Source organism: Brachypodium distachyon, chromosome 2 (assembly GCF_000005505.3).
Source record: "Brachypodium distachyon strain Bd21 chromosome 2, Brachypodium_distachyon_v3.0, whole genome shotgun sequence".
In the NCBI taxonomy this organism is placed as follows: Eukaryota; Viridiplantae; Streptophyta; class Magnoliopsida; order Poales; family Poaceae; genus Brachypodium; species Brachypodium distachyon.
Genome location: NC_016132.3, coordinates 35,806,098 through 35,830,883, shown reverse-complemented (window position 1 = coordinate 35,830,883; position 24,786 = coordinate 35,806,098). Strand labels below are relative to the sequence as shown.

At 53.3% G+C, this 24,786-nt stretch overlaps 1 protein-coding gene across 1 annotated transcript; it reads right to left on the bottom strand.

Annotated features, from left to right (window-relative positions):
* Positions 1-153: 153 nt before the first annotated feature.
* On the bottom strand, positions 154-8,130 carry LOC100830098. Its single transcript, XM_010233392.3, has 12 exons — positions 7,943-8,130; positions 4,246-4,708; positions 3,337-3,487; positions 2,923-3,015; positions 2,475-2,827; positions 2,319-2,395; positions 1,941-2,013; positions 1,740-1,813; positions 1,564-1,633; positions 1,115-1,281; positions 973-1,042; positions 154-573 (listed from the first exon to the last, which is right to left on the bottom strand). The coding sequence occupies exons 2-12, from the start codon at positions 4,514-4,516 to the stop codon at positions 392-394; spliced, it is 1,581 nt and encodes a 526-aa protein (XP_010231694.1). The 5' UTR covers positions 4,517-4,708; positions 7,943-8,130; the 3' UTR covers positions 154-391.
* Positions 8,131-24,786: the final 16,656 nt, after the last annotated feature.

Sequence of the window (24,786 nt, the reverse complement as noted above, 5' to 3'; positions counted from 1 at the left end):
CATCATGCGTATGATTTTCATACCACAATCAGTACTAGCCATCCATCGCATCAGCTGGGCTGGCTACAACCATCCATCGTTGTGTCGTACCAAGTTCGGACACACAAGTGTCGTACGCATAGTGATTTCGATGTTTCAAAACCGGATATGATATGAATATGAATATGCTAACCTAACATAACATGTTTGCATCGCATGTTACACTTATCAATTGGTTCAACACTAGTACATATCTAGAACAGGTAACAAGATGATTATGTCCACGAGTAACCTCTGCAAGGTTAAATAGACAGATAAACAATGGAACACGGCAATTATTTCCCTCAGCAAGTTTGGTTCAATATTGCACTAAGGAGACTACCACAGTTTTTTCATTTCAGCCACCTGACAATCAGGCAACTCCGCTTATTGTGCTTTCATCCTCTGACTTCTCTTCCTCTGCCTGCCTCGAAAGCTCGAGTATCATGTTGGCAGCCGCAGACCACCTTGCTTCTTGCGGGGTCATACGAAGACCACCCTCGATGCTCAAGTCAAAATCCACGCCCCTCAGATGTACACTGGCCTGGAACATTCCTAGAAACACAAGAAGACAAGCCAAAAATGTGCTCATGGCAATGTGTAAGAACCATGAAGAGACAAGAATGATGGTCATTCAAATAGCAGTTCTTGACAAGTAATTGTAACGGCTAGAGGTGATCTTGCAGCAACGCCTACAAGATTACATGTGTTTGCTAACCATCAATCAAACCCAACCGCTAAATAAGACAACCACTTCAACGCACCACAACATGTGGTGGATTGCTATAGGAGAACCAGGAGCTGTAGGGATTCAAATTCATAGACGACAGTCATAAAGTATGTGGCACAAGACTCATTCGTGTGATACTCTTAAGTTCATGCCCATATGGCCCAAGGACCCAATGCTTGTATACGCAGAAAACATAAAACATGAAAGTAAATATTTCCACATACCATCTTCTGAAGGTAGTACTGTATATCTGGGAAGTATCCAGTTGCTGTCACGAGAGATCTCATCTAGCTCCTGCATTAAATAATGTCAAAAGCACATTCCATTTAAAAGTTCTAATACATCAATTATCTTGAGGTTTCTTACCTGACATTTATTGCGTAGGAGGGGTGCCTCCCTCAATTTGATCCTCTTTGTGGTCAAGGTTTGACCGTCACCTCCAGAGCAAGATGAATTGGCAACTTCTGCCATATTTGAGCCCATGTTCTTATATTTGTCTATTATTGATTTCACAATTTGTGTCATCTTCCCTTCTGCATAAGGTAAATAGACTGAGTCCTAGAAATGTAGAAATCTAATACAGTATAAAATAACTTGGAAAATTTTAGTAAACTTTGGACAGACAACTTTTTTGCCACACTCTGTGGCTGACAATTTGTCCACCATGAGAAGTGTGGCATGCCACAGTTTAACACAAATAAATAAATGCATCCACCAAGGTAAGCATGCCCACCATGTTTGCCCCAAAACCTTAATGATTGTACAGTTTGTGATTGTAAACTTTAACCATGTTTAAATGTGAAAAAGCAGAATACCACTCAAGATTGTCTGAATGTCCATATCACATTGAGCACTAAGTTCTGCAAGTATGTGATGCTTGTGAAGCTGAAACAAAGAGAACCGGATGAGTTCAAATCAGCTTATCAAGTAGAACAAGAACTAGGAAACAAGCAACATTGTGTTTCAAGAAAGAAGAGAAAACATAAGATACAAGATCATCCCGCTTTTTCTGAATTGATTGTAGTGAATCATACATCTGATCAATGTTGTTCTCGGTGATGCCTCCTTCAATGAAATTAGAAATACATAGATCAGGATTTCTTTCTTTTGCGGAGAACATAGATTAGGATTTTGGGAGACTAATAATAACAAATTACAAGAAACAAGCTGTCTTGGGTATGATTGTCCAAACCTGACTTTTCTGAAACTCCCCTGTTTTGACCTTCCAAAATAATGTTCTTGGTTACATAATCAATGCTTGGTGCCTGATATAAGAAGCAGTTCTTTAAGTTAAAGCAGAATTAAATGTGTTATGACCGCTAGATCATACGGTTGATGAGGCTAGGCTTGAGAGAACACCATGACAAGAATAGTTTACTTCTTTGGTTAGACTTAAGGGCAACAATCAACATGACAAGATTCATATAGATAAGACAGAAGCATAACATTTATTGTGATTATCAGGTCATCAGCTTTGAAGTTCTTTTATCACCATTTAAGGGGGTGCATATGATCCTATGTGTCCAAGTATTGTAAATTTTCAATATTTTCAAGCTGTAATTTAGCTTACCTTTGTTGGAAAGACATCTGGGGTGATGTCATCACATATAGACTGCCTCTGTGTCTTTTTGTTGTCCATTTGAACATCTAAAGTTAAGTGATTATATCATAACACAAAGAAGGAATGATGGATCAGTAAAATCCAGATGCTGTTAAAGTGACTTACCGGCTTGTAGGACGATTTTTCCTCCACTTGTTGCTGCTGATTCTTTTGTATTTCTAGGCTTAGTTGGTAGTTTTGAAGTATCCACATCAACAGAAATGAGCGGATAATTTTCTCTCACGGGGCTCTCACCATCCCGATCCTCCACGTTCAAAGCCGCTGCGGTCTCGGCTTCATATGTTCTCTTGCTGTTTTTCGTGCCCTTGTCGGTGCTGCAGCTGGTGTTGCTATTGGTAACAACTGATTTTATTGCTTGTTTGTTTTGCTTTGGTGTTGAAATTTTTCTAGTTCCTTTTTGCATCTTGGACTTTCTATTTGCTTCATGTTGTTCCGCTGCAGCATCAGAAGACCATTTCCTGAAACATGTCAAGTGTTATCTTTACCATCATAAAGCCAATCAAAGTTGATGCAACGTGTATGCATAAATAGCTGAGTACAGATCTTATGTTACCTCAAAATCTGCTTATAAGGGAGAATATGATAGTGCTCAACGACAGATGATGTTTTGGGAAATGGACCATTTACAAATAACGGTCCAGTCATACTGTCCAAAGAAGAAAAACCCACAAATGTCAGGAGTTACTATCATTCAGAAACAGAAAAACCTAACAATGATACATCATTAAGCAAAACAGCTCGTTTTAGAGGACAATCAGCACATTTTTTTTTGTAATAGCCATGAGCAATCATATATACATGCCATGAGCAATCATATATACATGGAACACGGTACTGCTAGAGGGAAAAACGGAAGAGCCTTAGCAAAGCAACTAGTACCAACATAGTTTAAAGGGTATCACTTTCCATCAAGATAAAGTTGTTAATCAAAAGGGTTAATCAAACTACCCAACAGGTAAAAGCAAACCTGGATATCAACTCTTGAATAGGAATTTCCCTAAGGTATCTGTTCATGGTTTGCTTATACTCCACAATGAATAACATGGCAGTTGTCCTTTTTGTACTCAATGAGTATGCCAAATCTTCACCGAGAAGACGCAAGTTTGAGCGCTTCATACCTATTAAGACCATAAGTTTACCATAAGGAGAAGAAAGTGCGCCAATCGAGTATTATATACATCCCACTTTTTACATGACTATATTTATATCCCACTTTCAAGCATTCTCTAGGAGCCAATCGATTGCTATCAGCTCATGTATGAGGTAGATTAATCATTGTAGTCTCCCAGATTATTTTTAATGTGCTAGTTTATGAATAACGAAATTAAATCAAATTTCTGTGACTAGTAGGCTAGTAGCTTGTATTACCATAAGGAGAATAGTACAAGTGATTGTATTTGCATTTGCTCATGTTTTGTCCCCGAACTAAATGATTTCAAATGAGTTTAAAGCAAGTGAGAATTGCACTTTTTGGATGTCCTGTGCCATGATGCCCTTATCTTGTTTTCTGTAAAGCAAATAAGCAAGGGGACACCCAAACCCCTTTTTAGGTTCATTAGTAGTTCAAATTTAGGGCATTTGCAATAGAAACTCGTATACATGCTTTTCTACAAACTTAACAGAAAGTAAGATCCACACTAAACAATCTCATTGGAATACTAAAATGGTTAATTCCCCTTATTCTGATAAAAGTGTTAGCAAACGATAGAGACATGTCTCTTTAGATACAAAGGTTGTATAATTGCATCGAAATACTTAAGGATAAGGATTAACAAACTGACAGTTTAATGTCTAATAGAGGAAACACTTGCCAAATCAAATTGAATTAGATATATATCGATATATAAATAATGGGCTGTGATGATAAAAATCCAACCTGTTCTACGATCCACCTCTGTAAATGCTAGTTGCTGAAGCATATACGGACTTTGCAAAGACTGGTTGCTGCCATGTGAATTACCAGCTGATGCAACAATTTTCTTCTCTATCATTGACCAGACACCTTTGGTATCAGAACTATACTCAATCAAACATTTTTTTCTTGTCGGGTCGAGAAGAAGCACAGCAACTTTTGCTATTGGCCACTTTAACATGTCTGGAAAATCTTGACTTCCATAGAGTGCTTCAGCAACCACACAAGCATCCATAGCTGCTTTGTCAGTAACAGAGGGCTTCACATCCTCCCCAGGATTCTTTTCATGGACAATACTAGAGAAGGCAAACAAATCTTCTCCAACAGAGAGTGAAGCACACAGTAAAAATTGTTTGACATCAGCAAAATCAAGCTGTGGAGACAGGTTTCTATGGTAGCAATTGTACAGAATGACAGCTGCGTGAATCTGCAAAACCACATACCAGTGTGATAAGTTAGCAACTAGCCAGCTATACATCACAAGTCTTATATGCACAGAGGAACTGTCTTAAATGTATTTAAGCAGAATGAGAAAAGGAAAATACTAACGAATAGAAAATGCATTGTCTATTATGGGCAGAGCCAAAGCAGTTAAAGAATCAAAGAACATGGGACTTCCTAAGAAAGGTATTCTTCAATATTCTTTTGCTAGTTATTTCAGTTCTTTCCTAAGAAAGGTATTCTTAATATTCTTTTGCTAGTTGTTTCAGTTCTTCTTTACATCAGAAAGCATTAGCTGTTGATGTTTTATTGGGACCTACTCCCTCTTTATCTTTACAAAATGTTGAAGCTATGAAAATGATGAATCTTGCATGCACAAATTTAATTTGGATTATCCTGATAAGTTTTTACCTGACGAGAGTATTTTATCTGAACATGTTGACATGCAATTGGGGAGGCTGATACTGACTCTAATGTTGATGTCTCTTCTGATGACACAATACTTAGATTGTGTCATCAGAAGGAGTGACAGAAGTAAAAACAAAACAAAACTACGTCTAATCTGGAATGTTAGAGGTCTTAAGAAACCCCTACTAAGATCCTTAAAGTTAAAGAATGTATAAAATCTACGCCCGCCCTCCTGTTTGTTTGGTTTATCTGAAACAAAGAACTCTGATTTCTGTATTCGTTTCCTGGAAAATCTGGCTAATTAAGGAGATTTTGATTGGAATTGGCACAGCAGGAGGCATTTTACTTGGAATTGACAATGACATGTTTGAGGTGCGTGCGTTGAAAAAATATTATGTGACGACCACCATTACAAATAAAATAGATTGTTTCCTTTGCAATTTTATTGTTTTTTACGGGTCAACATATGATCATATAAGCAGGAATTCAAAGATGAGTTGCATTCTGTTTTTGCTTTTACCTCGCCTACATTAGTAGGAGGAGATTTCAATTTGGTCAGATTCAACTCTGATAAGAGCAATGGACATATTAATCAAAATTGTATTGTGAAGTTCAATGAGTGCATTGACAGCATGGCATGATTGACAGTTGTGGTCTGATGGAAATTAAATTGGCCAATAGGCAACTCACCTGGGCTAATAACCAGGAAAAATCCAATTATGGTTGCTATTGACAGAATTTTTGTCTCAACATGTTGGGAGGCACATTTTCCTTTATTTGTGATTTCAGCATTAGCTAGGACCACTAGTGAACATACTCCTCTTTTATCGAATCTACTCATATTAACAGACCTTTCAGATTTGAGAAAGTGGTGGTTAGAGGTGGAGGGCTTCCATCAAATGGTTATTAAATCATGGAAAGCTCGTTGTTTCTCTCAGGACCCGTTAGAGGTGTGGCAGTTTAACGTAAGGAGATTTCGGAAAAATGCTAAAGGTTGGTGTATTCATATTGAGGTTGCTAATAAAAAACTTAAGCAAAGCCTGGTGACAGAGTATAAGGACATTATGTCTGAAACCAAACATTTAGAAGATAAGGAAAAACATACTCCCTCCGATCCATATTAATTGTCGAAATATTACATGTATCTGGACGCTTTAGACATAGATACATCCATATTTGGACAAATTTGAGACAATTAATATGGATTGGAGGGAGTAGGATGAAAGAGGTGACGACATAGCTTAATAAACTCTGCTATTTGGAAGAGATAAAAATTAGACAGAGATCAAGAGAAAAATGCAGTATGGAAGGAGATAAGAATACCAAATATTTCTAGGCAGCAGCCAATCAGAGGAGGAAGAAAAAAAAATCTAGCCAAACAGGGGAATATGGCTTAGTCCAGGATACCCCTGGTATTTTAAAAATTGCAATTCAATTAACACAAGTACTTGTTTGGACAGGAGGAGCAACTCGATATTAATCTAGATGACAATTTTTCGTCAGAGCAAGACAAAGTCACAACGGAGGAGAAGTTTGAGTTAGAAAAAGACGTTTCTGAAGAGGATGTTAAGGCAGCTGTTTTTCAGTTCTTATGCTGAAGGAACTCCTGGCCTGATTGCCTCTCTTTCCTCTTCTATAAGACTTTAGGGAATACTATTAAGAAGGATCTTATGGCCTTATTTAGATGTTTTGAACAAGGATCTTTAGGTCTTTATAGATTTTTTGCCATGATTACTCTTCTACCAAAGGAACATGATGCTGTCGCCACTCAAAAGTACAGGCCTATTGCTCTAACTAATTGTGGTATTTTTTTTTACTAAAGCCAGTACTAACAACTGGCTCAGCCCTTGTGCTAATAGGTTAATTAGTCCCATTCAAACTGCTTTCTTATTAGGCGGATATATTCTGGAAAGCGTGGTAGCTGAACATGAAATTATCCATGATACTCACCAATAAAAAATGCCTGGTCTTTTCTTAAACAAGACCATGAAAAAGCCTATGACAGAGTAAGCTGGAAATTTCTTGAAAAAGTTGCTCCTACAGAGAGTTTGGTCCCAAGTGGAGAGGGTGGAGATCAGGGATTTTCTTCATAAAGGTTCAGTTGGTCCTAGGGTGAATGACCTGGACAGTTAGTTTTTGAAACTGGGAAAGGCCTTAGTCAGGGGGATCTTTTTTCTCCCCTCATTTTTAATCTGGTTGCAGGTATCTTCACCAAATGCTTATTTAAAGCTGCCCAAAATAATCGTATCTCTGGTTTGTCGTTAGTCTACAGTGTGCTGATGACACTCTTCTCTTCCTGGAAAATGTTTTAAACAAAGCACACAATCTTAAATGGTATCTCTCTTTGTTTGAACAATTTTCAGGAATGAGAATTAATTTTTACAAGAGTGTTTTACTATGTTTGAAATGTCTGATGAGGCCACTAGGCCCTTTGCCTAGACTCTAGGCTGTAAACTTGGTTCCTGGTCTGTTACTTGGGGGTGCCTCTTCATCACAGTAGGCTCAGGAAAGAGAACTTAAAGATAACTACTGCAGTCTCTAGCTGATATTTGGGAATTGGGATGGTACCTCTTGGAGACTTACTTTCAGTTCAGGAGAGGGTTTAATAATGAACACTTAATGCAAGTTTTGCTTAGGTTTGTATATTTGTACGGGTTAGTACTAATACTTGCATTCGATATTTCAGAAACGATTTGAAAAAGTTGGATTCTCGAATTTTCCAAGTAGATGAGCAAATCAACTCGAACTAAACCAAGCAGCCAAACAAATGTTGCTAATCCTGTTGACAAATTGGCCAGAGGATTAGAGAAACCTGCTAGTGGCTCCTAGCCATCTTGGCGCTCGGCTGCTCTGCCGGTTTGCCTCCTCGCCGTCGACCGCACGCGGGGGACGCCGCCCAGGAGTAGACCCCCTTGGCAGCCTCGCTACCGCCGACCGCGAGACCACGCCGCGCCGCCATCTACGAGGGCTGTGTGTGCCTGTGTCGCCGCCTCCACCGCCGCAATACACAGCCGCGGAAGTCGTTGGGCTTGGCCGATTATTGGGCCTCCAACGTATCCATCTAGGTAGGAAAGGCCCACCACTCGTCCTAAACGCAGCCCACTAAAGACGAAGATGGAAGGCCCACCACTCGTCCTAGACGCAGTCCACCTTCGTCTTCCTCCGCGCGACACCTCCCGTCCAAGTTCCCAACCCCTACGGCTTCCTCGCCGGGCAACCAGTCCGCCACCAAAAGGACATACGGAGTAGCACAAGACAAGCAAGTTTACAAGCAACACCGACCCAACACAACCAAAATCGCGGAAGCAAAATTAATTGCGGAAGCATTTCCAAGCGCATCAATCCGCTCCCGGAGGAATTCCGCCCCCACCACAACCCCAATCCAGCATATACACCACGATGAGATATTGAGATCGAAAACAAAATCAACCCCATGGCCTCAGAAAACCTCACCTGCTGTGCGACGGCTTGCTCCATCTCAGGCGTGATGTCGGCGGCGCGCATCCCCCGCGGAAGCACCGGGAGCACTAGGTACTCCACAAGCATGCTCACCGCCTCCTCCATCTGCACCACCTCTCTGTCGCCCCCTGCCGTCTTCATCTCCTCTGCGACGCCGCCACCCTTCATCGCCGCCACAAAGCACAAGCACGATAATTCGAGTCACTCTGCTTGCCGATCGCGCGCTTGCTAGGGTTTAATTTGTTTGTGGGCTGAACACGCTGCGTTGCGGCGGCCGGTGGTTGCCTCTCTTGCTGCGGGTTTGGGGGTTTTGTATAGAGAGAGAGAGAGGGGGGGGGGGGAACGCGACAAGAAAGGAAGTATGGAGGAAATGGGAAGGGCGTGGCAGGCGAATCTGGCCGTCCATCGCCCTTGCCCCAACCGGATCGCAGCCGTCCAACGCGCTGGTCACGTGGACCAAGTGGCCCAAAACACACAACTGGCAAATGTCGAAGAGGACAGCTAAGTGGAATAATGTTTTTCTTTCTTTCTAAAGGCTGACCAGTGTAGTTCAAAAGAAGAAAACAAAAAGAAAAGATAGCCGGTGCGGTTGTATTTTTTTCTTGTTCTGTCTAGCGCATTTACTCGAGATGATCGAACGATTTTATTGCTATTTACGACACAAAAGATTTCTAGGCTCACGACAATTAATGACACGATATGGTCACACGCTTGTTCGATCGCATGCGTTGGAGCATGATATGCCATGAGTTTAGTTGAACATGGATTGAATTGGCTACAATTTTGTTTCAAAAACTAAAGATGTTTAAACCAAGCGTCGGAATTACAATCCGCCACCGTTGGATCTCTCAAGGCAAGAGTAAAACCAAGTCATATCGGGTCAACACAAGTCAAACCTTTTCAAACGTATTTGAAATTTCGTGAGTGGCCATGACTTTCCATAGAGAATCCATCCACGCATTCACATTCACATTTTGTGAAAGATGATTCTCGAGGGTAGTTACAAAATGGTCCATTTTGGTATGCTAAGGGCATAGAAAGTAGAGTAAAATGCGTCAGAGATCCTAATTTTTTCGAAAAAGTCCCAAATTAGTCCTAATTATTTGAAACTGCACGTTTGCGTTCTAATTGTTTCATAAGTAGTTCAGCGCGGGTCCTACGATGGTTCGGTCGTGTGGCTCCTACCCACGTGGCTATTTGGGCCCACATGTCAGATTCCCAGGTGGACGCATTTTTGCTAAAAGAAAACCCTGCATCTTCTTCCTTCTCCCCCATCAGTCCTTCACTCTCTTTCCCCTCTCCTTCTCTGCTCTCCTCCTCTCTTCTCCATATGCTGTTGGATCATTGCTGTTGGAGCCAGATGCCGGCCTTGATTTTCTTGGAGAGGTGGACAACCTGCTTGTGCGTGAGGAGCTCCTTGCTGACGTAGCCCTGGTGGTAGATCCTGTTCCCGCTCTGCCTCAGCACGGGGCTGACGACGCCATGGCGATGGGCGGCGCACGGCGGCAGAGGGCTACGAGGCACGGGAGCGCAAGGGGATAGAGGGAAACAGACGAGAGGCTCACCGTGAACGCACTTGAGTGGTCGTACGGGAAGGAGGAGCTCGGGATGGTGGAGTTCAACGGCGTCCGGTGGCGCCCGAGACAGAGCGACGAGGCGAGGGCGGCTCGAGGCGAGCTGGGGTTGGGGAAGAGCATCAGTGGCTTCAGGACTTCTTGGCAGATCCGAGGAAGGTGGCGGTGGAGTCCAAAACTCACCGGAGAAGGAGATCAAGCGGCAGCAGTGCATGACCGGACTTGGGGAAGAAGGGCTCGATGGCGGCGATTCCTAGCACCTCAGGTCGATTCCTTCCTCAGGAGAACTTAGCGCGACGAGGCGAAGCTCGGAGGCAAGGTGGTGCGGCTCAGGGAGGTCGATGGCCGCGACGGCGAGAAGCGGCGGTGCGCTGGTGCGCACAGGACGGAGGTTGAGTTGACAAGGCAATGGCGGGGTTTGGCGAGTACGGTGGCCTCCTCGGCGGGGGGCACGACGGCTTCCCGGACTCGCCGGAGGATCCCCTGCTTCACCGCGCACTTCCCCCGCGGACTCAGCCCCTGCCTAATCTCCACCTGCACCGTGAACCTCGCCACCATGCTCATGAACGGCCACGGTGACGACAACAGCTCGTTGGTATCATCGTATTCCTCTCCGCGCCGCTGCCACTAGTCCAAGAGCGCGGAGAACGGGGCGCCACCACTGGGTTTGGAGTCGGGACACGAGGTGTCCTGAGGGTCGGGACGGAGGCGCCGAGGTCGGAGCGCTAGAGGCAGAGGAGGCGCTTGACGAGGCCGTCGGCGAGGAGCGCGTCGAGGACCTCCCTGCGGCAATGGAAGCCGGCACGGAGGGCGAGCATGCGGACGCGCAGGTCGGCGGCACAGAGCAGGGCCACGAGCAGCGGGAGCTCGCTGCGCGCGTGAGCTCGTCCACCAGCGGGGGAGAAGGAAGAAAGAGAGTGAAGGGCTGACGGCGGAGAAGGAAGAAAAAGGCAGGGTGTTTTTAGCAAAAATGTGTCCACCTTGGCACTGGGCCCAAATAGCCACGTCCAGTCAGCCTACAGTGACCGGCCCGGTATGAATTCTAAGCACGTAGGACCCTAGTTGCAGGGCTACCCATCATGCATGCAAGCCAGCACACCGAGGGCAAACTGCCCTAACTCTTTGCTCGCCACTTGTCACCCATGCACCGAGACACCTATGGTATCTCCTTCAGTATAAAAGGAGAACCCCTGCCAACGGTCAAAGGGTTCGGTTCGGTTCATTTTCAGTTCACTACTAGCTCTAGCCAAGAATAGCATGTAACACTTAGCTAAAGAGAGAGAGCACCCAGGGACTCCTCCTGGCAACCTGTAAACCCTTTTTCACTGGTTAATAGCAAACACCGAAGCAGGACGTAGGGTTTTTCACCTTAGGATGGCCCGAACCTGGGTAAACGATCTCGTGTTCATTGTGCTCCAACGCTTGACATTGGCCTCGCCGGTGATCACCGGAGCAATCCCCATCGCCCACTGCCAAACCTAAAAGGGGATTCCCACGCATCCCCGGTGTCAAAGCCCCGTGCTACGACATCTGGCATGCCAGGTAGGGGGCGCGTGAGGAGAGCTCGCCGGTGACCACCGACGCCGTTGGCTGCAGTAGCATCAGCCTCGTCTTCTCCGACAACAGAGCCAGTCGCCATGCCCCCCAAGCGGGCTGGTGACTCTCGGATCGACCAGCGTGGCGCCCCAGCGGCGCACATGCGGTCACACGACGCGCAACCCGAGTCGCAGGCTCAGGAGAACCCAAAACCCTCTCGGGCGCAGCAGTCACAGCTGCCACCCCCACCTCCTCGGCCGTCGGCGGACAACCGGCTGAGGGGGCCAACGGCTCCCAGCGCTGGCGCCAGTCGCGTGGGCGGCCACGATGCCGCCCGCGCCGGCCAGTGAGTTCACTCGCGGGCCGAAGACGCGCAGCGGCAGCTGCGCCATGAACACCCCCCGTCGCGAGCGACGCTGTCGGGATCGCACCCTACTCACCTGGGTGCGTCGGGGGACAGGGCGGAGGGCAGCCAGTCGGAGAATCGACTGCCTCCAGGCCAAACCCCGACAGAAGCCATCATCGCCGCGCGAGTCATGGTGCGGTACGAGCCGCAGCAAGGCATGCCGGCGCACGAGGCGTGGAGAGTAGAGCGGGACGTGCTCCTCGCGCTCGCCGCCCAGCAGCCGCAAGGCTAGGGCGCCCCGGCTGGCTCAGGCCGTGGGCAGAACCCGGGACGCGGAGACACGCCCCGCTCCTCGGGGCAGGGAGAGAACCCTCCCCCGCAGGGAGGGCAAGGAGGCGGGGATCCTGAGGGGTCCTCGGATTCGTCACCAACCGTCACGCGGGGTGACACGCGGGGCGTCTTGAACGCCCGCCAGCAGGAAGATCTCTGCCAGCGCTTGGAGCGCTGGTGCCGGCGCGAAGCAGAGGGCCAATGCCCAGAGGAGCAGGAGGATGCTCCCATGGGCGCCGAGGATGGCTGCACCGCGTTCACCCGCGAGCTGCGCCGGGTGACATGGCCCCGCAAGTTCCGAGCGCCAACGCTCGGGACATACGACGGGTCCGTGAACCCCAAGGATTTCTCCTGACCTACACGTTGGGTATGCACGCCATCGGCGCCGATGACAAGGTCAGGGCTAACTGTTTCCCGATGGTCCTCAAGGGATCAGCGAAAACTTGGCTGCTCAACCTGCCTGTCGGGTCCATAGCCACCTGGTCAGACCTGCGCGAGCAGTTCGTGAGCGCGTCCAGGACGGCTACAAGCGTCCGGGAACCATGGCAGAGCTGCACACCGTGGTGCAGAAGCCAGGAGAGACGCTGTGGAGCTTCGTCAACCGCTTCTCAAGTCTCTCCTACTCCATCCCAGAGGCAGAGGCTGCTGCCATCATCAACACCTTCGCCATCAACGTCCGCAACCCCAAGATGCGGGAGAAGCTGAGCACGTATCGGATCCGGACGACGCAGGAGCTCTACGCCTTGGCTCACAAATGCGCCATGCCCGAGGAGGGGCGCTTAGCGCCCGAACTCGCAGCTAAGGCTGCCGCGAGCCCCGCTGAGGGCTCGCAGAAGAAGAGGTCCCGCGAGCGCAACAGGAAGCAAGTCCTCGCCGCGGAGTCGGGGGCTTCCTCGAGGCCTGCGAAGAAGGCCTCGCCCGCTGGCGGGTCTGGCGGCAAGCCGGGCGACGCGTCCTGCTGCCCCATCAACGCCAACGCTACCCACGACACGCAGGATTGCCGCATCCTGCAGGGTATCAAGCAGAGGTGCGAGCAGCGCCACGAAGAGCGCCGAGCGGCCGGCGCCTGCTTCAACTACGGCGATATCGGGCATCTATCCCGGGATTGCCCAAACGACACAGAGCGGGGCCGAAGCCTGCCGGTAGGGGCGCCGGCAGAGAGGAAGCCTAGGGGGGACGCGGCCAGGCCCGTGCCGGCAGGGAGCGCCCTCCCCGGGGACGAGACAAGGCTCGTGCTGAGGAGCAGCGCGAGTCCGACTGCAGCGGGGGCGACGAGCCCGGCTTCCAGGAGCCTCGCGGCGTTGCCTGCATCCATGGGGGAGCTTACGCTCTCTCATCCCATGCCGCGGTGAAGCGCCTCACCTGGGAGGTGTGTGCGCTGTTGCCGGACGCGGAGGCGCAGCAGCCGCTGAAGTGGTTGCACGTGCCAATCACCTTTAGCGCCGACGCTCACCCTTCCCGGCAGCTGGGTTTAGGGGTTTTACCCTTCGTGGCCTCACCGATCATCAACAACATGACGGTGACCAAGGTGCTGGTGGACAACGGAGCGGGGTTGAACCTCCTGTCCGCTAGGTTGGTGGAGAAACTTCAGCTGCCGCTGGAGCAGTTGAAACCCATTGACCCGTTCCGGGGAGTGAACCCCGGGATCGTGCGCCCCTTGGGGCGCATCACGCTGCCGGTTACCTTCGGGTCCCGGGAAGCGTTCAGGACCGAGCACCTTTTGTTCGACGTGGCACATACCCTGTTGCCCTACAATGGGATCCTTGGTTGGCCGGTGCTGATCAAGTTCATGGCGGTGACTCATTGCGCCTATGGCGTGATGAAGATGCCATCCACGTATGGAGTCCTCTCCATCAGGTGCGATCTCAAGGACGCAGCATGGTGTGTGGGCGAGGTCGTTAGGGCCGCCGCCGCAGCCAATTCTGGTGACGAAGACGTCGCCGGAAGCGAAGGCTCGTTGCCGGGCGATCGCCCCGCAGCGAAGAAGGCCCACGCTACCCCGCAAGAGCTTGTCGGGGGAGGCGCAGGCTCCAGCTCGTGCCCTAGCAAGGGCCAGACGCTCAAGGAGGAGGCCGCCAAGGTGAAGAAGCTGCCCCTCCAAGCCGGCAACAAGGAACGCACCGTCATCGTCGGTCTGAACCTCAATGCCAAATAGGAAAGCGCCCTCATCACTTTCCTCCAGGAGAACGCCGACGTGTTCTCTTGGGAACTGTCGGACCTTCCCGGAGTCCCTAGGGAGGTGATCGAGCATCGACTCGCGGTGCGTCCAGACGCCCGCCCCGTCAAGCAGAAGATCCGCCGGCAAGCACAGGAGCGCAAAGATTGCATCAAGCAAGAAGTGGACAAGCTCAAAGCTGCGGGGGCTATCAGGAAGTACTGTACCCCACTTGGTTAGCTAACCATGTAGTAGTACCCAAGGGGGAGAATAAACTCCGCATGTGTGTAGATTTTACTGATTTTAACCGTGCGTGTCCTAAAGATCCTTTCTGTGTACCTCGCATTGATCAAATTGTAGATTCCACCGCCGGTTGTGATTTGCTGTGTTTTTTGGATGTTTTTTCCGGCTACCATCAAATTAAGATGGCAGTCAAAGACGAGGAAAAAACGGCGTTCATCACCCCGGTTGGCTGTTACTGCTACACGTGCATGTCTTTCGGGTTGAAGAACGCGGGCTCAACATTCCAGCGGGCACTACGCGAATGTTTGGGACCCCAGCTAGGCCGAAACGTTGAGGCCTACATGGACGATATCGTCATCAAGTCGAAGCGCGGGGATTTGCTGATTGATGACCTGCGGGAAACGTTTGATAACCTCCGCAGGATCATGCACCTCCGGTGTAGACTCAGGGCAGCTTTTGGGCTTCTTGGTTTCGCACGGGGGGATTCAAGCCAACCCAAAGAAGATAGAAGCCATCAAGAAAATGGAGGCTCCCCGCAGGGTGAAGGACGTGCAGCGCCTCAATGGCTGCGTAGCCACGCTGGGGCGTTTCATCTCAAGGCTGGGCGAACGCGCCCTGCCTTTCTTCAAGGTGATGAAGAAGAAGGGCCCAATTGACTGGACCCCCGAGGCTAAGGCGGCGTTCCAGGATCTCAAGCAATAACTGAAATTGCCGCCGATCCTCGTCGCCCCCAAGCCGGGCGAGCCGCTGCTACTCTACCTAGAGGCGACTGACCAAGTGGTCAGCTCGGTGTTAGTTGCCGAGAGAGAAGAGGACCTCCCGGGGGCTGAGCTTGCGGGGCAGGGGGCTGAGCCAGCCCCTGCAACCGCCTCGGACCCGGGAACTGCCGTCGAGCCAGCAGCGTCAGCACCGCGCAAGCGGCTCGTGCAGCACCCGGCGTACTTCGTCAGCACGGTGATGTGCGACGCCCGCACGCGGTACCCACAAGTGCATAAGCTCTTGCTGGGGATCCTGCTTGCATCACGCAAGCTGCGCCATTACTTCCAGGTGCACCGTGTCACGGTGGTGTCGGGATTCTACCTCGAGTGAGCCCTCACCAACAGTGAAGCCACCGGAAGGATGGCCAAGTGGAGGATGGAGCTGTCGGAGTTCGATCTGCACTTCACCAACACCAAGAGCATCAAGAGTGCGGCTCTGGCTGATTTTTTGGCAGAGGAGATTTCGACGGGCGTGGAAGAAGAAGAGTCGGAGACCAGCCTGCCCGGCAAGCTGGACGAAGGCCACTGGGTCCTGTACTTCGACGGCGCGTTCAGCCTGCAGGGGGCTGGCACCGGAGTCATCATTGAGTCACCCACGGGGGATCAGCTGAAGTTCGCCATCCAACTCGACTTCTCCATCTCCACCAACAACACGGCTGAGTATGAAGGGTTTCTCGCTGGGTTGCGGGCGGCGATTGCCCTTGATATCAAGCACCTGGTTGTTCGCGGGGAATCCCAGCTCGTGATCAACCAAGTTAACAAGGACTATGACTGCCCGCAGATGGCAGCATACGTGGATGAAGTCCGCAAGCTGGAACGCAAGTACAAGGGTTTGCGATTTGAGCACGTCAAGCGCAAGGATAATTTTGCGGCTGACGAGCTGTCCAAGTTGGCAGCAGAGGGTCGGAAGGTTCCGGCGGAGGTGTTCTGGCACAGGCAGACCGCGCCTTCGGTCGCCCCCAAGCTGGCTGCCGGGGAAGCCCCCCCCCCCCCCCCCCCGGCAACCGAAGGAAACCCCGCAACAACGGAGGTCCATGCCGCCGATATAGCGGCATGCATGAGCAGGGAAACCCCGCCTTGGGCGGTGGATATCGCCTGCTACCTGTAGGGAGAAGCCCTCCCGGAAGATGATGTTGCCGTGGAACATGTGGCCCGGCAAGCCAAGATGTACGCTCGGGTGGACAGGAACCTCTACCGGAGGCGTGCAAACGGAGTGAAGCTCCTCTGCGTGCCCCAGGACGAAGGGCGCGCGCTGCTGGAGGAGATACATCGAGGCACATGCTCACACCATGTGGCCTCCCGGGCTCTAGCCGGCAAGGCTTTCCGGCACGGCTTCTACTGGCCTACGGCGCTAGTTGATGCCGAGCAGCTGGTCAAGACGTGCGAGGCGTGTTAGTTCCATGCGAAGAAGAGCAACCAGCCGTTGCAGGCCCTGCAGGTCATTCCATCCTCCTGGCCGTTCGCGGTCTGGGGGCTGGACATCATCGGCAAGTTGCCGAGATCGGTGGGCGGCTACGAGTATCTGTTCGTGGCCATCGACAAGTTCTCCAAGTGGGTAGAAGTGGAACTGGTGCGGAAGGTGACCGCCCAGGCGCCATCACGTTCTTCAAAGGCATCGTGTGCCGGTTTGGTGTGCCTAACGGCATCATCACTGACAATGGCACACAGTTCACGAGCGCAGCATTCCAAGCCTACTGCGAGAGCATGGGCACCAAGATCCACTTCGCGTCGGTTGCTCACCTGAGGAGCAATGGGCAAGCGGAGAGGGCCAACGCAGAGGTGCTGCGGGGGCTCAAGACGCGAACCTTTGACAAGCTCAAAGGCCACGGGAAGCACTGGATTGAAGAACCCCAACCCGTGCTGTGGTCGATCAGGACCACACCTAGCCGGGCAATGGGGGAAACTCCTTTCGCCCTTGTCTACGGGGCAGAAGCGATTCTGCCCCTTGAGCTCAGGCATGGATCCCCTCGGGTACGCGCGTACGGCAACCATAGCCAACATGAGCAGAGGGTTGACGATCTAAACTTCATCGAAGAACTTCGATGCTGGGCTGTTGTGCGAGCTGCACGCTACCAGCAGGGACTCCGCCGTTACCATGACAGGCGGGTCCGTCCCCGGGAGCTCGAGATCGGAGACCTTGTCCTACGCCGGATACAAGGAACGAAGGCTGGAAACAAGCTGGCTCCGAAATGGTAAGGGCCCTTTCGGGTAGTGCAGGTAACCAGACCGAGGGCTGTCCAGCTGGAAACCGAAGAAGGCTTGCCGGTGCAAAACAGTTGGAACCTTGAGCACTTGCGCAAGTTCTACCCGTAAAGCAGCAGAGCCTGACCCACAGGTGATGCTCCGGTAGCATGCCTCTCGAGCTAGTGTAGCCAGGCAACCGCCAATTGTAAACCGCTAGTTTCTATGAATAAAGATAAGTGATTTCCTTTGAGTTTCAAGTTATCTCGATTATTTGCATGTTTTTTTTCCTGTCTCTTGCTTTAGGTGCACAGAAGTCTCTTTCCATCCTTGGTTGTGAGCAGGGGGCTGCCGGAGCCTTAAAAACAATAACCCGTTGCCGGATCACTCCGGCACGGGGCCATGCCGTTGCTGGGCTCCCCGCAACGCGCATCACGCAGAAGCTGCGTCTTGGAATGGAAGAGTGCTCACACCCAAGTTTGGCATCGACCCTTCTATGCTCGGGGGCTGGGAGGCAGGAGGGTTACCTTTGCTCTGTCTGTGTTGCGTATTTTTTCGTGCATTTCAATTTTTTTTGCAGCATCTTGGGCTCGATAAGAATCTGACATGCAAGACAAGGACGGAATTGCGCGCACTGTGATGCTCGTGGACCACTCACGGGCTGTGTCATTTAGCGGTAGCCAGTAGTGCATGGCGACTGCTTCGAGGTTCTTACCTCACTTCAAGGTTCTTGACGCAGGAGGGTGTCGCCACGGGTGCCGCGGTGACTCGGTGCGCATGGTGGCAAGGCTCTTACCGCACTTCAAGGATCTTGACGCAGGAGGGCGTCGCCACAAGTGCCGCGGTGACTTGGCGCGCATGGGGGCGAGGTTCTCCACCGCGCCTATAAAAGGGCGTGGTGGCCATGGAGCAACTCATAGCGAAGCCAATAAGATAGCTGCGAAGGCGAGGGAGGCCGCAGAGATGCGATGGTGGTGCATGCCATCAGTGCTCAGTGCAGATGGGTGCACTGCCATCGCGTCCTTGCCGCACCCCTCCAGCAGGCGGTTCCAAGGCGAGGGTTGCCGCGGAGACGCTGTGGTGGTGCATTCCATCAGTGCTCAGCGCCGATGGGTGCACTGCCACAGCGCCCCTACCGCATCCCTTCAGCAGGTGTTTCCAAGGTGAGGGTTGCCGCGGAGACGCTGTGGTGATGCCGCCATCAGTGCTTGGTGCCGACGGCGGCCCCGCCACAGCGTTCCTGCCGCATCCCTCCGGCAAGCGTCCCGAGTGCGAGAACAGACAGCTAAGTGCATGATCCTAGCCACCTAGCTTTCTGACACTTAACATTGGCTCGTTGGTGTGGCTCGAGTCCTGCGTGTGGCTGGGGTGTTAGAAGGACGCTTGTGGGGCGAGTGCGCTCCCCATGCGGCTTGCGGGTCCGTCCCGTGGGTGCGTGCTTGGGTGTAGCTATCTCGCAAGCGGAGTGGCTTGCCACTGCTGCTTGACCCCAGGTCGGCACTGCGGGTCCGTCCCGGGTCCCTGGTCCGGTTGAGTGTGTGGCGCGCGAGTCCCCGGCAACACAAGGCATAACACGCGAAGGTCAGAAGATCCACCCCGCGAGTCAATTTCGGGAACAAGAAACAAGTACCAAGTAGAACCAGAAAACGAAATTCATAGAAGCAGTGAACGATTACATAGAGTAATTAAACATCAATTGTTCAACGGCGCCAAGCGCGGTACTTGCAGGATCAAGAACAAAGAAACAAAGATAAAACGAGGACTGGAAGGGGGCTGCGGCGACTAGTTGCCGGGGTCTTCAGCGGGGGGCTCCGCCTCTGGCTCCGGCTTCCTTTGCATCCGGTCCACCACCTCCTCGACGAACTTGCTCACCACCTTGCAGTGAAAAAGAGTAGGGCCGTCCTCGCTGTCCGACCAGGCGTCCAGCAACATCTCGAAGGGGAAGTCCGGGTGGCGGAGGTGCACTCGGGGAAGGATCGTCTCGGCGATCTCCTTGGCGCACGAGGCTATCTCCCCATCGCAGAACTTGGAGATCCACACGTCAAGCGCCCCAAGCTTCCCCACCATGTCGGAGAAGAAGGGGGTCAGGGTGCTGACGTCCGTGCCATCCACCTTCGCGGCCTGCAGCTCGAACCTCGGCAGCACGTCATGCACGGCTTGGGCGATCTCGCCGAGCTTCTCGGTTTCCCTCCGCCGCTGCTCCGCCAACTTGTCATGGTTGCCGCGCGCCAGCACCACCGTGCTCCTGGCCTTGCTGAGGAGTTCCGCGAGCCGCGAGATCTCCGTGGCCTTGGCCACGTTGTCCTCGCCCATCTTGACGAGCTCGCCTCGGGCAGTGGCCAATTCGGACTAGAGTTAGGCGCTCTTTTCCTTGGCGGAATTAAGCTCCTTCTCCCGCCGTGCCAACGCCGCTGCCGCGTCCTCCGCGGCCTTGGTCTGCTCCTCCAACTTGGTGCGCAGCGCCTGGAGCTTGGAGAGGTAGCTGCAGACCAGCTCGCTCTTCTCGTTGAGGCGAGCTTGGGCCGCAGCGAGCACCTCCTTGTGCTCCTTGTTGGTCTTCTCCTGCGCCGCGGCTAGCGAGTCCAGAGCTTGCTGGTGCTCGGCGCGCTGGGCCTCCAGTTGCCGGTGTACCTCCGCCTCGGGGACGACCGGCGCTGCGGCTTCATCCTTGGCCTGCCGGGCCAGGCGCGTCTCCTCCCGTAGCTGGGAGAGCTCTTGCCGCCCCAAGTGATTGGGTCCCAAGTCGCCCCGGCAAGGATGCCGAGGTCTGGGCCGGAGGTAGCGGCAGATGACGACAAGGCCCCTGCCGCCACTGTTTGGCCGGGGGGAGCGTCGTCCACTTGCAGCGGGACCGCCTGTTGCTCCCCTGCCGCAGCCTCCTCCACACCCACACCCATAGGTTCGGGGCTGGTGGAGTTGCCGCGCCCCCGGCAGGAGATGCCTCTTGCTGGGTGCCCGCGAGATCCGCGCCCTCGGCCCGCGTGGCTGGGGGACGCGCCGCCGAGCCCCGCCTCAATAACGACGGTGGGTGCCGCCACCGTCGTGTCCGTCGCGGTGTAGCTTGGCGCAGGAGCCGCCTCAGGCTCCTCCCTCACCTCCGTGTCCTCGACGTCGGAGCTGAGATCGACCACCGCATCACCCGTTTTCGCTGCCGGCGCGGTGTGGGCTGCGACAAAGAAGAGATTAAAACTTAAAGTTGAATGGAGGTACCCGGCGATGAATGCGAGGAAGCTCTGGGTGAGTACCTTGCGGGGCCGCCGTGCTTGCGGGAGGAGCCTCCTCCTCCTCTGTACCGGCTTCTGCTGCCGGGCCGCCCGCCGCGGGATGGATTTTGCCTGCGAATCAAGGAAGCAGTACAGTTGCGGATCAGTGGGCAGAGGAAGAATAAACAATGGAACCAGAAGGGGGATCAGTACCTGTTGCCAACTCTTCCTCCACTAGGATTGGGTCGGCGGCAGACGAGGGGGCGGCATCGCCAGCCGCCACGCTGGCCGGGTCGGCGCTGGCACTGGCCGGGGTGCGCGGCTTCTTGCTTGGCGCAGCGGGTGGCGAGTCGGCCCTCCCCCTCTTGCCGGCTCCCGTCAGGGTGCCGTCCTTCGGGGGGTTGATCTTGAACTCGTAGCCCCGGAAGAGCCCCCGCTTGGGCGGGGCCGCGGGCGCCCGTGGGGTTGCCGCAGCCCCGGTCGCCGCGGAAGCTGCCACGGCGCTTGCGGTCACTACGGAGGTGGCCGCTGCCGCGGGCGCTCTCGATCTTCGCAGGATTAGGGGTGTGTGATACTCCTCCTCCTCCTCCTCCCCTGCCGTGGGGAGGACCGCTCGGGTCCCGGCAACTTGACCCGCCTCGTCGCCGGACGGCTCGAGGTCGGGCCAGCTGAGCTCCGACTGCCCCTCACTCTCCTCGACCACCCGCTTCCCACAGGTTGCGGGTGGAAGGGGTCGCGGGGTCCGAGCGGGGGATTCTGACATCAGCCCCCCCTCGATGCAGGGCGGGTAGCTGCTGATGATCAGGTGCAGCCCCTGGACGCCGGCGTGGAGGGAGGGATCCCCCGGCAGTAGTTCTGTGAAGGGGGCATCTTCGCCGGTGATCCCCTTCACCCACGCCCGAATCGCATCCGGGGCCACGCCCCCGTTCTGGAGGCGGGTGGTGTCCCCGGGCCCTGTGTACATCCACGCGGGGCGGGAGCACAGCCGCAGCGGCGCGATGCGCCAACTGATATAGGTGCGCGCCACGTCGAGGTCAGTGAGCCCCGCTAGCCGCAGGGCCTTGATCCTCTCGACGATGGGGAGGAGCTCGGCGTCGCGGCTGTAACGGTCCCGCCAACTGCCGTTGGTCACCGGCAGCTCGGTGGGCGCGTACATGAACTCCTCGGGCTCCTCCACGCGAACCTAGCACCAGTCCGTGCGCCATTCCTTCTCGATCTTCTTCTCCGACCGGACGATGAACTCTGACTTTATCCGGTCGCGGGCGCGGAACACCACCCCCGATGACATCGCCTCCGCCTGCTCGACGCGCGGGTAGAAGTAGTGCTCGAATAATGCCACCGACGGCATCACTCCGACGAACCCCTCACAGAGGAACTGGAAGACGGCAAGGAGGAAGAGGGAGGTGGGGTGGAGCTGGTACACCTCCAGGAGTGCGTGGAGGAACAAGGAGAATGGAGGCACCAACCCGACGAGGATGAAGCGCGCGAACACCCGGAAGTCGTTCTCCTGGTGCTCGGTGCCGGCGGGGAAGATGAGAGTCTCCCCGTACCCGTTGAACCGCGAGGCAACGGCGTGCTGGACCTTGTCCAGCCCCTCGCCATTGTAGCCGGGCTGGAAGAAGGCGTGCGTGGCCCTCAGCGCCTGCTTCTTCTGGTCCTTCTCCGAGATGGGCTTCTTGGGAGCCTTCTCGCTCTTGCCGGCCACGGAACTCTTGGAGTCTTTCTCTTTCTTGGGAGCGGTGGGAGCCATGGGGAATGTGGGCGGAAGCTAGCAGGATTCGGGTGCGCAAGGAAGCTTGGGGAGGAGGAAGGAACGCTGGGGGGCTAAGTGTTTGCTCCTCAGCGCAGCAGTGGGGTCTTATAACGCCCCGACGCTAAGCAACGGTCACATCCGCACCCTACGTGTGCGCTGGGGATAACTACGCTTCAAGAGGGTAGTGCAGGGCGTGGCCTTAATGACCCGTGTTTAAGGGGGAGATTAGGGCAGAAATCTCGCGCCCACTACTCTGCCCGTAACGGCAGAGTCCCGGGAGCAGCGCATAGACAGGGACCCGAAACGGCTCGGGACCCACGCATTGGTTAAGGGCATAGCCCGGCAACTGACCTGGAAAGATTCCACCCGGGAATAGGTGTTGCCGGCCCACGCCCGGGGGCTACTGTCGCACCAGTGGCACCCGGGGTACCACCGCTGCATGACGCATAGGCCACCTCGCTTGCTCCCCGGAAGGATCGCACGCCGGGCAGCACTGTACAAGCTGTCCGGCAAGTCACCAGCCCGGCAGGGATAGCCGGGCTGCGGGGCTTGCCCTGGAGGGCAGCGAGAGAATTACCGCCTGGGTCCCAGGGAGGTCACTTGCCGGGAAGGGCGCTCCCGGGCGTAGGCACCCGTTACAGGAGCGGGACCAAGCGGGCAGGACAACGACGCCACGTGGCCGCTCGGCGGGCTCCCTGTGCACCAGGCTCGTCAGGGCGAGGAGTGAAGTACAAGCAAACATTAAATGCTCCGACAGAAAGCGGATTCCCCGTCCAGTCAGCCCACAGTGACTGGCCCGTCGGATCATTTTCAGACCATTCTTATCCGTTAGATCATCCTGCCCTCCCACCTGGGCCACTTATACCTATGGGCCGCTACTCCGCCAGAAAATTCCGCGTTTCCTGGTTAAGTGGACCATTTTTACGGCCCATTAAGTTGCACTGTCTGTCGCTCCCTTCTCCCTGGTGTGACGCAGGTGACGCCTCGCCTCCCCTAAAAAAAAGAAAAAAGAAAAGGTGACGCCTCACCTTCCGGAAATGAAGCGGCTCGGCGGCTCGTCGTCTTCGCATGCTGTCCCCTCTTCTCTCGATATTTTTACTCGTCCGTCCCAGCAATTCCCCTCCTCCTCCGCCGTCGCCTTATTCTATCCCCTTCTCTCCCACATTCAAGCCCCCCTCTCTCCCCAGATCGACGCCGGCTGCTGGCTCCGGCAGCGGCCGCAGCGGCGGTGGAATACATCCCGGCGGAGTTAAAGGTGTGGTAGAGCCCGCCACTGCCGCCGATGGGCCATCTGCTACTGCTGCTGCGAGTGGAACATCATCTGCTGCTGCTACTGTTGGGTCGCCATGGTAGCTTCATGGGGGAAGTGGGGACGGGTGGAGGCGGCGCCGGAGGCTAGCTTGTTATCCCTGATCTGGTGGTCGTCCAAGAAGCGGGAGACGATGTTGTTGGTGCCGACGAGCCGAAGCTGAACAAGTGCAGCACACGCATCACGGAGGTGCCGCGGAGTCGCAGTTGGTGCTGTACCGGGTGGTCTTGACGGACGCCGACCTGTTAGAATTTGGTGGGTCCGATCAGCTAAAACCAAGTTTTAATAAATTCTGAAAATCTCTAAAGCCCATTTATTAAGTGGGACGAGGAAGCAGGAATGGGAATAGTCTCACCTTACTAGTTGTTTAGAGTGAGTGAGACTAACATATAAGAGATGTTGCTACTCACCTACTAAGCAAGTGAGTAAGGAAAATCCCCACACGCGCTCCTCCTCCTCCTACTCCTCCTCCTCGCCATGACGCGCGCGCGTCGTGTTTCGTGGATCGAGGTCGAGCCGTGTCGTGTCGGTGCGGGGCCGGGCTTCCTATCTTTTTGTCAAGCGCGCGAGGTATTTTTGACGGACGCGTGCAGATTTTGTGAAGTCGGTTCCTGAACCGAACCGACCTATACCTGTGTGACTATTTATACATCCGTCCTGTCTCTACGATCGATACGCAACACAACCGAGTTAGGATTTCTCTTGCCTCTCGCTCTTGCGCTGTCTTCGTAGTCTACTCCATCCCGAACGCCGCCATGCACTGGCGAACGGGAGAGCAGGTCTCCAGAACCTTTCGCCTTTGCGATCCT

What these genes read in the sequence shown, in the direction of transcription:
- LOC100830098 (XM_010233392.3), bottom strand. Translation starts at nt 4,516, where the DNA reads ATGGATGCTTGTGTGGTTGCTGAAGCACTCTATGGAAGTCAAGATTTT. An exon ending in TCCTACGCAATAAATGTCAG is followed by an intron (nt 1,043 to 1,114) that starts GTAAGAAACCTC and finishes TATTTAATGCAG; the next exon opens with GAGCTAGATGAGATCTCTCG. An exon ending in AGTACTACCTTCAGAAGATG is followed by an intron (nt 574 to 972) that starts GTATGTGGAAAT and finishes TTGTGTTTCTAG; the next exon opens with GAATGTTCCAGGCCAGTGTA.